At 37.7% G+C, this 12,196-nt stretch overlaps 1 protein-coding gene across 1 annotated transcript in view; it reads left to right on the top strand.

The window, feature by feature from the left end:
- Positions 1-12,196, top strand: part of GTF2A1L (general transcription factor IIA subunit 1 like) — a 60,671-nt gene that overhangs the window by 25,071 nt on the left and 23,404 nt on the right. Inside the window, exons 5-7 of the mRNA XM_073791372.1 lie at positions 237-292; positions 9,374-9,458; positions 10,552-11,141. Coding sequence (XP_073647473.1) covers positions 237-292; positions 9,374-9,458; positions 10,552-11,141 — 731 coding nt within the window. The remainder of the gene's footprint in view (positions 1-236; positions 293-9,373; positions 9,459-10,551; positions 11,142-12,196) is intronic.

Raw genomic sequence — 12,196 nt, 5'->3', positions numbered from 1 at the left:
CTATAATCTATAACCTCTACTTAAAGACTTACAACTAACCTATACTTTACCTAAAATTGTTGGGAAAAGATGTAATTAAATACTTTTACCTCATATGGAATCAGAAAGTTTAGAATTCGTCATGCTTGAATATGTTAGTGATGGAAAACATTTTTAAAAAATAAGGTATGCTTAGCAATTTTATTCAGTTGGTAAATTCTAACGAATGTGTAATTTTTGTTTTGTTTCCTATACAGCATCGTTACTTATTCCTGCTGGTAAAACTCTTCCCACTTTTACCACAGCAGAACTGGTATGTATCTTATTTAAGAGATATATATATATATATATTTTTTTTTTTTAATTTTTCTTTTCAGCTTTAAAACAGTTTGTCATTCTACAATGCAAAGCCTGAATAAGGACAAAATATAATCAGACAGTATATAGTATTAAATAGCATTTTCAGTATGGTATGGCATTAATTGTGTTATGTCATTTCTGTCCCTACCAACTTTGTGGTATTACGTGCATTTAAAAATCTATTCTTTTCTTTTTTTTGAATTTTATTTTATTTATTTTTTTATACAGCACGTTCTTATTAGTCATCCATTTTATGCACATCAGTGTATACATGTCAATCCCAATCTCCCAATTCATCACACCCCCTACACCCCCCAGCGCTTTCCCCCTTGGTGTCCATACATTTGTTCTCTACATCTGTGTGTCAATTTCTGCCCTGAAGACCAGTTCATCTGTACCATTTTTCTAGGTTACACATATATGCGTTAATATACGACATTTTTTTTTCTCTTTGTGACTTACTTCACTCTGTCTCAGAGTCTCTAGATTCATCCACGTCTCTATAAATGACCCAATTTCGTTCCTTTTTATGGCTGAGTAATATTCCAGTGTATATATGTACCACATCTTCTTTATCCACTCGTCTGTCGATGGGCATTTACGTTGCTTCCATGACCTGGCTATTGTAAATAGTGCTGCAGTGAACATTGGGGTGCATGTGTCTTTTTGAATTATGGTTTTCTCTGGGTATATGCCCAGTAGTGGGATTGCTGGGTCATATGGCAACTGTAATTTTAGTTTTTTAAGGAAGCTCCATACTGTTCTGCATAGTGGCTGTATCAATTTACATTCCCACCAACAGTGCAAGTGGGTTCCCTTTTCTCCACACCCTCTCCAGCATTTGTTGTTGGTAGGTTTTCTTTCTTTTTTTTTTGCGGTACGTGGGCCTCTCACTGCTGTGGCCTCTCCCATTGCGGAGCACAGGCTCCAGACGTGCAGACTCAGTGGCCATGGCTCATGGACCCAGCCGCTCCACGGCACGCGGGATTCTCCCGGACCGGGGCATGAACCCGCGTCCCCTGCATCGGCAGGCGGACTCTCAACCACTGCGCCACCAGGGAAGCCCGTTTGTAGGTTTTCTGATGATGCCAGTTCTAACTGGTGTGAGGTGTAGTTTTGATTTGCATTTCTCTAATAATTAATGACGTTAAGCAGCCTTTCATGTGCTTCGTGGGCATCTGTATGTCTTCTTTGGAGAAATGTCTATTTAGGTCTTCTGCCCATTTTTTGATTGGGTTGTTTGTTTTTTTAATATTGAGCTGCAAGAGCCGTTTATATATTTTGGAGATTAATCCTTTGTCCATTGATTCATTTGCAAATATTTTTTCCCATTCTGAGGGTTGTCTTTTTGTCTTGTTTGTAGTTTGCTTTGCAAAAGGTTTGAAGTTTCACTAGGTCCCATTTGTTTGTTTTTATTTCGATTACTCTAGGAGGTGGATCATAAAGGATCTTGCTTTAATTTTTGTCAAAGGGTCTTCTTCCTATGTTCTACTCTAAGAGTTTTATAGTGTCTGGTCTTACATTTTAGGTCTCGAATCCATTTTGAGTTTATTTTTGTGTATGGTGTTAGGGAGTGTTCTAATTTCATTCTCTTACATGTAGCTGTCCAGTTTTCCCAGCACCACTTATTGAAGAGACTGTCTTTTCTCCATTGTATATCCTTGCCTCCTTTTTCATAGATTAGTTGACCATAGGTGCGTGGGTTTATCTCTGGGCTTTCTGTCCTGTTGCATTGATCTATATTTCTGTTTTTCTGCCAGTACCATATTGTCTTCATTACTGTAGCTTTGTAGTATAGTCTGAAGTCAGGGAGTCTGATTCCTCCAGCTCCGTTTTTTTCCCTCAAGACTGCTTTTGCTATTCGGGGTCTTTCATGTCTCCATACAAATTTTAAGATTTTTTATTCTAGTTCTGTAAAAAATGCTGTTGGTAATTTGATAAGGATTTCATTGATCTGTAGATTGCTTTGGGTAGTATAGTCATTTTCGCAATGTTGATTCTTCCAATCCAAGAACATGGTATATCTCTCTATCTGTTTCATCTTAAATTTCTTTCATAACTGTCTTAAAGTATTCTGCATACAGGTCTTTTGTCTCCTTAGGTAGGTTTATTCCTAGGTATTTGATTCTTTTTGTTGCAGTGGTAAATTGGAGTGTTTCCTTATTTCTCTTTCAGATTTTTCTTCATTAGTGTATAGGAATGCAAGAGATTTCTGTGCATTAATTTTGTATCCTGCTACTTTACCGAATTCATTGATTAACTCTAGTAGTTTTCTGGTAGCATCCTTAGGATTCTTTATGTTTACTATCATGTCATCTGCAAACAGTGACAGCTTTACTTCTTCTTTTCCGATTTGGATTCCTTTTATTTCTTTTTCTTCCCTGATTGCTGTGGCTAAAACTTCCAAAACTATACTGAATAATAATGGTGAGAGTGGACAACTTTGTCTTGTTCCTGATCTTAAAGGAAATGCTTTCACTTTTTCACCATTGAGAACAATGTTGGCTGTGGATTTGTCATATATGGCCTTTATTATGTTCAGGTAAGTTCCCTCTCTGCCTACTTTCTGGATGGTTTTTATCATAAATGGGTGTTGAATTTTGTCAAAAGCTTTTTCTGCATCTATTGAGATGATCATATGGTTTTTATTCTTTGTTAATATGGTGTATTGCATTGATTGATTTGTGTATATTGAAGAATCCTTGCATCCCTGGTATAAATCCCACTTGATCATCATGTATGATCCTTTTAATATGTTGTTGTATTCTGTGCTAGTATTTTGTTGAGGATTTTTGCATCTATATTCATCAGTGAGATTGGTCTGTCATTTTCTTTTTTTTGTAGTATCTTTGTCTGGTTTTGGTATCAGGGTGATGGCGGCCTCATAGAATGAGTTTGGAGTGTTCCTTCCTCTGCAGTTTTTTGGGAGAGTTTGAGAAGAATGGATGTTAGCTCTTCTCTGAATGTTTGATAGAATTCATTTGTGAAGCCATCTGGTTCTGGACTTTTGTTTGTTGGAAGATTTTTAATCACAGTTTCAATTTCAGTGCTTGTGATTGGTCTGTTCATATTTTCTATTTCTTCCTGGTTCAGTCTTGGAAGGTTATACCTTTCTAAGAATTTGTCCATTTTTTCCAGGTTGTTCATTTTATTGGCATAGAGTTGCTTTTAGTCTCTTAGGATGCTTTGTATTTCTGTGGTGTCTGTTGTATCTTCTCCTTGTTCATTTCTAATTTTAGTGATATGAGTCCTCTCCCTCTTTTTCCATTTTTTTTGCGGTACGTGGGCCTCTCACTGTTGTGGCCTCTCCCATGGCAGAGCACAGGCTCCGGATGTGCAGGCTCAGTGGCCATGGCTCACAGGCCCAGCCGCTCCGCGGCATGTGGGATCTTCCCAGACCGAGGCACAAACCCGCGTCCCCTGCATTGGCAGGCGGACTCTCAACCGCTGCGCCACCAGGGAAGCCCTCCCTCTTTTTCCTGATGAGTCTGGCCAGTGGTTTATCAATTTTGTTTATCTTCTCAAAGAACCAGCTTTTAGTTTTATTGATCTTTGCTATTGTTTTCTTTGTTTCTATTTCATTTATTTCTGCTCTGATCTTGATGATTTCTTTCCTTCTGCTAACTTTGGGTTTTGTTTGTTCTTCTTTCTCTAGTTCCTTTAGTTGTAAGGTTAGATTGTTTTTTTGAGATTTTTCTTTTTCTTGAGGTAGGCTTGTATAGCATAAACTTCCCTCTTAGAACTGCTTTTTCTGCATCCCGTAGGTTTTGGATCGTCTGTTTTCATTATCATTTGTCTCTAGTTATTTTTTGATTTCCTCTTTGATTTCTTCAGTGATCTATTGTTTATTTAGTAATGTATTGTTTAGCCTCCATGTGTTTGTGTTTTTATGTTTTTTTTCCCCTGTAATTGATTTCTAATCTCATAGCGTTGTGGTCAGAAAAGATGCTTGATATGATTTCAGTTTTCTTAAATTTACTGAGGCTTGATTTGTGACCCAAGATGTGATCTGTCCTGGAGAATGTTCCATCTGCACTTGAGAGGAAAGTGTAATCTGTCATTTTTGGATGGAATGTCCTATAAATATCAATTAAATCTATCAGGTCTATTGTGTCATTTAAAGCTTGTGTTTCCATATTAATTTTCTGTTTGGATGATCTGTCCATTGTTGTAAGTGAGGTGTTAAAGTCCCCCACTATTATTGTGTTACTGTCGATTTCCACTTTTAGAGCTGTTAGCAGTGGCCTTATGTATTGAGGTGCTCCTATGTTGGGTGCATATTGTAAGGCCAACTGGCCCAAGGCAGGGGAATACAATCAGATTCACAGGTTGCATCAGAATGAAATTCTCCGGACCACCCAGTTCCAGAAACTTCCCTGGAGACATTCCGGACCACCCAGTTCCAGAAACTGCCCTGGAGACATTCCGGACCACCCAGTTCCAGGAACTGACCTGGGGACTTTGAACCCAGTCCAGCCTTCCCGCCTTTCGAAGGGCGGGACTAACGGTCCCCCAGGATACCCGAAAAGACCACCAAATAAGGAATACCCTGCACCCTCCCAGATTCACCACACCCCTTTCCCTTCTTCCCCTATAAAACCTTGCCCAGCCCTCGCCCAGGTGTGACTTCTCTGGCCCCTTTCTCTCGGACCAGTGAACCTCGCCCGGGAGCGCTCCCTAATAAAGCTCACTTGAAGCTTTCCTATGTTTCGCGGTGCTGTTTGTTAAGATCTGACCTTACACATATATGTTTATAATTGTTATATCTTCTCCTTGGATTGATCCCTTGATCATTATGTAGTGTCCTTCCTTGTCTCTTATAACATTCTTTATTTTAAAGTCTATTTTATCTGCTGTGAGTGTAGCTACTCCAGCTTTCTTTTTATTTCCATTTGCGTGGATATTTTTCCATCCCCTCACTTTCAGTCTGTATGTGTCCCTAAGGTCTGAAGTGGGTCTCTTGTAGACAGCGTATATATGTGTCTCATTTTTGTATCCATTCAGCAAGGCTGTGTCTTTTGGGTGGAGCATTTAATCCATTCATGTTTAATTACCGATATGTATGTTCCTATTACTATTTTCTTAATTGTTTTGGGTTTTGTTTTTAGGTCTTTTTCTTCTCTTGTGTTTCCCACTTAGAGAATTTCCTTTAGCATTTGTTTTAGAGCTCATTTGGTGGTGCTGAATTCTCTTAGCTTTTGCTTGTCTGTAAAGCTTTTGATTTCTCCGTCAAATCTGAATGAGATCCTTGCCAGGTAGAGTAATCTTGGTTGTAAGTATTCCCTTTCATCACTTTAAGTATATCATGCCACTCCCTTCTGGGTTGTAGAGTTTGTACTGAGAAATCAGCTGTTAACCTTGTGGGAGTTCCCTTGTATGTTGTTTGTTGTTTTTCCCTTGCTGCTTTCAGTAATTTTTCTTTGTCTTTAATTTTTGCCAATTTGATTACTGTGTGTCTCGGTGTGTTTCTCCTTGGGTTTTTGCTGTATGGGACTCTCTGCACTTCCTGGACTTGGGTGGCTATTTCCTTTCCCATGTTAGGGAAGTTTTCGACTGTAGTCTCTTCAGATATATTCTCGGGTCCTTTCTCTCTCTCTGTTCTCCTTTTTGGACCCCTGTTATGCGAATGTTGTTGCGTTTAATGTTGTCTCTTAGGCTGTCTTCATTTCTTTTCATTCTTTTTTCTTTATTCTGTTCCGAGGCAGTGAATTCCACCATTCTGTCTTCCAGGTCACTTACCCGTTCTTCTGCCTCAGTTTTTCTGCTATTGATTCCTTTTAGTGTATTTTTCATTTCAGTTATTGTGTTGTTCATCTCTGTTTGTTTGTTCTTTAATTCTTCTAGATCTTTGTTAAACATTTCTTGCATCTTTTCGATCTTTGCCTCCATTCTTTTTCTGAGGTTCTGGATCATCTTCACTATCATTATTCTGAATTCTTTTTCTGGAAGGTTGCCTGTCTCCACTTTATTTAGTTGTTTTTCTGGGGTTTTATCTTGTTCCTTCATCTGGTACATAGCCCTCTGCCTTTTCATCTTGTCTACCTTACTGTGAATATGGTTATTGTTCCATAGGCTGCAGGATTGTAGTTCTTCTTGCTTCTGCTGTCTGCCCTCTGGTGCATGAGGCTATCTAAGAGGCTTGTGCAAGCTTCCTGATGGGAGGGACTGGTGGTGGGTAGAGCTGGGTGTTGCTGTGGTGTGCAGAGCTCAGTAAAAGTTTAATCCACTTGTCTGCTGATGGGTGGGGCTGTGTTCCCTCCCTCTTGGTTGTTTGGCCTGAGGCAACCCAACTTTGGAGACTTCCCAGGCTCTTTGGTGGGGCTAATGGCGGACTCTGGGAGGGCTCACGCCAAGGAGTACTTCCCAGAACGTCTGCTACCAGTGTCCTTGTCCCCATGGTGAGCCACAGCCACCACCTGTCTCTGCAGGAGACCCTCCAACACTAACAGGTAGGTCTGGTTCTGTCTCGTATGCGGTCACTGCTCCTTCCCCTGGGTCCCAACATGCACACTACTTTGTGTTTGCCCTCCAAGTGTGGAGTCTCTGTTTCCCCCAGTCCTGTCAAAGTCCTGCAATCAATTCCCGCTAGCCTTCCCAGTGTGATTCTCTAGGAATTCCTCCTCCTGTTGCCGGACCCCCAGATTGGGAAGCCTGATGTGGGGCTCAGAACCTTCACTCCAGGGGGTGGACTTCTGTGGTCTAAGTGTTCTCCAGTTTGTGAGTCACCCAGCCAGCAGTTATGGGATTTGATTTTACTGTGATTGTGCTCCTCCTGCCGTCTCATTGTGGCTTCTCCTGTGTCTTTGGGTGTGGGATATCTTTTTTGGTGAGTTGCAGTGTCTTCCTGTCGATGATTGTTCAGCAGTTAGTTGTGTTTCTGGTGTTGTTGCAAGGGGGACTGAGAGCACGTCCTTCTATTCTGCCACCTTGAACCAATATCTAAGATATATTTTAACAGAGATGCCTCAGTTTTAGTGAATGGTGGCAGAAGGTTGGGCAGAGATGTAATTTGTAATCCTCCTGTTGAATGAGAAAAGATGTGGTAAGGGATGAGGAGATAGAAATAGCTCCTATAACATAGGTGTTGCAAAAATTCAGGAGTTCCAGAATTAATATTTTCTTACCAACTTTTCCTGTCTTCCAGAGCAGTTGTTAGCATCTGCCAAGACTGTGCCTACAAGGTTACGAAATTTCTTAACTTACATTGTATGGAGTTTTAATACACTGTATAATGTTACATACTTGGTGGATCCTAAATAGATGATTTTGATACGAATGTTTTTCTGATTTTTTTTCCCCTAGGGTTGAGGCACATCATAATTCTTCCTTTTATTTAAGTGGAATATTTTGGTTATTTTTTTACCATTGTATAATAGAGGTTAGATTTCCTCCCCCCCGGGATTTGGGGGCAGAAGATAAAATTAAAACTTATATATAGAAAATTGAGTACTTTTCAGGTGGGGCAAAATAGAACTTTTTCTCTGTTACCTTTCTTTGAAGGTAAAACGTGATATATAAAGTTTTTCATTTTCTTTCAGCCCATGAGCTTCCTTTCTAGGGTACAGGATTTTAGTAGGCCATTTATTTCTATTTCTTCATTAAGAACAAACAAAAAGTATAGCCCTTACTAGGATTTTTGGGAAGAATGGTGCTGGTTTTGATATGAAACCAGTGAAGAAATATCTCTGCCTTTGAAATTCTTGGCAATACCTTTTCTCCTCATTAAAGAAATAATATGCTTCTAAAGAGTAAAACCAAACAAATTTATAAAGTAAAAAGTGATAGAGCCCTGTAGTATTATAACCCAAAGATAACTGTTTTAACTGTATGATGTATATCCATTTAGACTTCTTTCATTAAAGAAAGTTAACCTTAATTTTCAGGGTAAAAGCAGGATCATTCTCTGTACTGTTTCCGTAATTTTTTTTTAAACTTAGTAATATAGATGGACTGTTTTCAATGCCAGTTAAATATTGATTAGCCTTAGTGGATGTATCAAGTTTAATTAACCAGTCTTTTGTTTATGGACATTTAAATTCTTGCTAGTGTTTTTCTAATATAGCATTCCAGTGATTACACTTGTAGATATGTCTTGGTGTATTTGTGTGATAATCAGGTAATCACGATAAATTCCTAGAAGTAGAATTTCTGGGTCAAAGATTATGCATGTTTTCAGTTTTGGTATATGTTACAAAATTGGCCTCTGAAAGGATTGTACCATATACACTCATAAGCAGTGGTCTGAGAGAACTGATTTTTATCACATCCTTACCAACATTGGCTATTATTAATCAATCTTTTAAATTTTTGCAGGTCTAGTAGGCAAAAACTTTTTTTGTCTTTTCATTTAGTATTAAAAATGTAAAACCCTACGGTTTAATTATTCCAAAATAAAAATTATACACTGTTGTGTTATCTGTTTTAAAATAACATTAGTGATCAACTTACAGACTAGAGGACTCCTATAAACAGCTGTGGTTCTTATATTTGATATCTGGGTATCAGTGGCCCACGCAAAGCTGTGTTGTGGGCAAGTTTTCTGAGTCAGTGTTCATGTTATTTATGAAGCCTTACTGACTTCATTGCTAATAGCCATAGAACAGAATTCCTTTTATTTTATTTTATGTATTTTTTATTTTTTTGCGGTACATGGGCCTCTCACCGCCGCGGCCTCTCCCGTTGCGGAGCACAGGCTCTGGACGCGCAGGCTCAGCGGCATGGCTCACGGTCCCAGCCGCTCCGCAGCATGTGGGATCCTCCCGGACCGGGGCACGAACCTGTGTCCCCTGCATCGGCAGGCAGACTCTCAACCACTGCGCCACCAGGGAAGCCCAGAATTCCTTTTATTTTTCATAAGATGATCTAAATCAAATATTAAAAAGTTGTTTTATTCAGAGAACTCAGCCCTAATGTTAAGTGCTACTATTGTCCTGTTGACCTTAGTCAGATTTTTTTTTATCCTCCGTAAGATCAGGAAAAAAAGGTTCAAGTAAAGCCTTTTTCTAACTTTCTAATATGAAATTTTCATATCTAGGGCACCTCAAACTCCAGTGCAAACTTTACTTTTCCTGGTTATCCTGTTCATGTACCAGCAGGTGTGACATTACAGACGGCATCTGGTAAGAGTATAGTTTAAAAATATTTTGTTTTTAGCTTTGGTACTAACTTCTGGGTCTTAACTTTCATGATTTTAAATAAACTGTATACCACAAGTTATTGAAGTTATAGGAACTTCTAATAAAACTTATTTAAAAATAATAAATGGTCGTTTTTATTGTTATGGAAGCAGTCTACCACGAAATACACTAAGCCTGTCTACTAAGGCAGGTACTAAGCTTGTCCTATATTTCACTTCCAGTTCTCATCCCAACATTGTGTAAGATGCTTTATATAGGTTTTCTCTAATTCAAGTCAGTTACCTGAATTTTGACACACATGTGTCCCGGCTAGCTTTAATCAAGAAAATCTAAAGATTAGATTTATCAACCTTTGCCTCCTTTCTTATTGGAGATTGTATAAGAATATTTGAAAAATTTGGAGATTAACCTCTGCTTTTCAAAGAACTGTTTCTTCATTTGAAAGAGAATCATATCTATTTTTTGGGTTGTTACAGAGTTTAAGCAAGCACCTGACTCAATGCTCAAAAAATAAATTTCTTCTTTCTTCTGGTTAGTATTATTTTAAAGGAAAGAGGGGGGAAATTTGATACCTTGTGAAATTATTAAACCCTTTTTGGATATCCTTGTCTTATAGTTGTTATGTGGTATCTTACATCTTAACTATATGAAATACATTCTCCATGGTTAGGTTTCTTAAAATCCCAATTTGGGTTGTTAACACTGTAATTTATTAAACAATGGGAGAGGTTCATGGAATAAATATTGGTAGCCTGTATGTGTCTCAGAATGTGCCATATAAGCAATAGTGGGAAATGGCTAGAGTTAAAGCAAGATATATTTAATTTTAAAAAATAAGAGTAAAAAAAAAAAAAAAAAAAAAAAAAAGAGTAATATATATTTATTATAGAAAACACAAAAAAATCTGAAAAATTAAAGGAAAACTCCTAGAGGTAACCACTATTAACATATTGACGTATTTCCTCCCAGCCTCCTGTGCATGAGATTTTTTTTTTAGGAAATTTAAAGGAAATTAGGATTCTGTTATACTTATAGTTTTGTTTTCTTCTTCTTTTTTTTTTTTCTTCTTTTTAAGGTTACCTTTATAAAGTTAATGTACCAATTATGGTGACACAGACTTCTGGAAGAGCAAGTATTCTTCAGCATCCGTTTCAGCAAGTATTTCAGCAGCTTGGGCAGCCTTCAATAATACAGACCAATATTCCACAATTAAACCCGTGGTGTCTTCAAGTAACTACTGAAAAATCACAGAGAATGGAAACTGTGCTCCAACAACCTGTAGTTCTTCGTTCTGGGACAGTGGATAGGAAACGTTTAGAAAATGCTACTGGTGATACTCTTTTACATCCTGGAAATCAGCATAAAATCATGTCTGAAGCTTTACTGAGCCAGCCGGAAAACTCTCAGTATATCAGCCTTTCAGGTGTTGTATTTCCTCCACAGCTCTCTCAAATGGATTCTAATGTGGAGCCAGTGCTCGGTGTTTCAGCTAGCATGACTCAAAATCTGCATGGTGGGCCCCTGTCCACAGGCCCTCAGGGGGCTCAGCACCAGCACACGCCTGATGTTCAGCTTCGTGTTCTTAAAGATAGGATGTGTGGATGGGATTCTGTAAAGCAGCCGAGAAATACAGAGGAGCCCAGCAGCCTACCTGTCTCAAAGAAGGTAGTTCTATGTTCAATTTAATGGAATTAGGAGATAAACAGTAGCCAGTGATTAGATGTCCTGAGTGTTTTTTTTAAACTGTAAGGTTACTCAAAAGCATGTTTTGTTTTTCCCTTTAGAAGATTCTTTCTTTATTATTTTTAGTACAACTATCAGTTTTTAAAAGTATTCATGCTCAGCATTTCTAAACTTTTAGTTTCAATTAATGAATTAGAATATTTCTTCAAAGAAAATGCATTTGTTTTAAGGTAATCCATTTACCTCTCCCTTACATTGTGAGAATTGTTTTTTGTCTGCAGATAAAATTTAAGATTCAGAAATGCATTCTAGTAATTAAATGAGTGTTTTGAGGTAATTCATTGTCATACTTAATATACAAAAGAGGTTCAAAGTATTTTTTTTCTTGCTCTACCTAATTTTCCTAAACTCCCATATGAAAGTTTTCTCTACATGAGGAATTATCTTGCTAGTAAATACTTTGTTTCTCCGTTTGCTAAAATACTAGTTAACTTAATTTCTTTTGGAATTCAAACCACTAAAAAATAGCTCCTAATTAGTCTTCCATATTAAAAATAGGTTTACATTATTAATTTCCAAGGAATTCATAGTGATGGCAGAAAGATTCATGGAGAATTTCACATGGTAAAATTTAAAAATCTTGCATGATCTTTTTACAAATGTAAAATTATGTCTTACAGCTAACTCCATTTATACAATTTAGTGACATATGACAAATAAAGGTTTGTGTCTCTAGCTAATGGTTTAGTGGTCCTTTAGAACCGCTGTACAAATCTGTAGCAGTGTAGTAGTTAAGTGTCACCTTAACATTTTTCTAGATAGAAGGGGAAGGTACAGGGTACAGTGAAGGATAATGAACAAAGAATATGTCTATCAGAAACCATTTGACTTGTTTTAGAATATTTCAGATGTTTGATGAAGCCTGTTCAAAACCTTTTAGCAAGTCTGTTTTTGGTTTAGTTTGGTATAATGTATTAAGGTTAAAATGTTTATTGAGTGTTCATTATATTTTTCACATAATATATAAAATTAAGAAA

The sequence above is a fragment of the Tursiops truncatus genome, chromosome 14 (genome assembly GCF_011762595.2).
Source record: "Tursiops truncatus isolate mTurTru1 chromosome 14, mTurTru1.mat.Y, whole genome shotgun sequence".
In the NCBI taxonomy this organism is placed as follows: Eukaryota; Metazoa; Chordata; class Mammalia; order Artiodactyla; family Delphinidae; genus Tursiops; species Tursiops truncatus.
The sequence above is the reverse complement of the archived record's forward strand: the minus strand, read 5'-3'. Positions and strand labels throughout refer to the sequence as shown.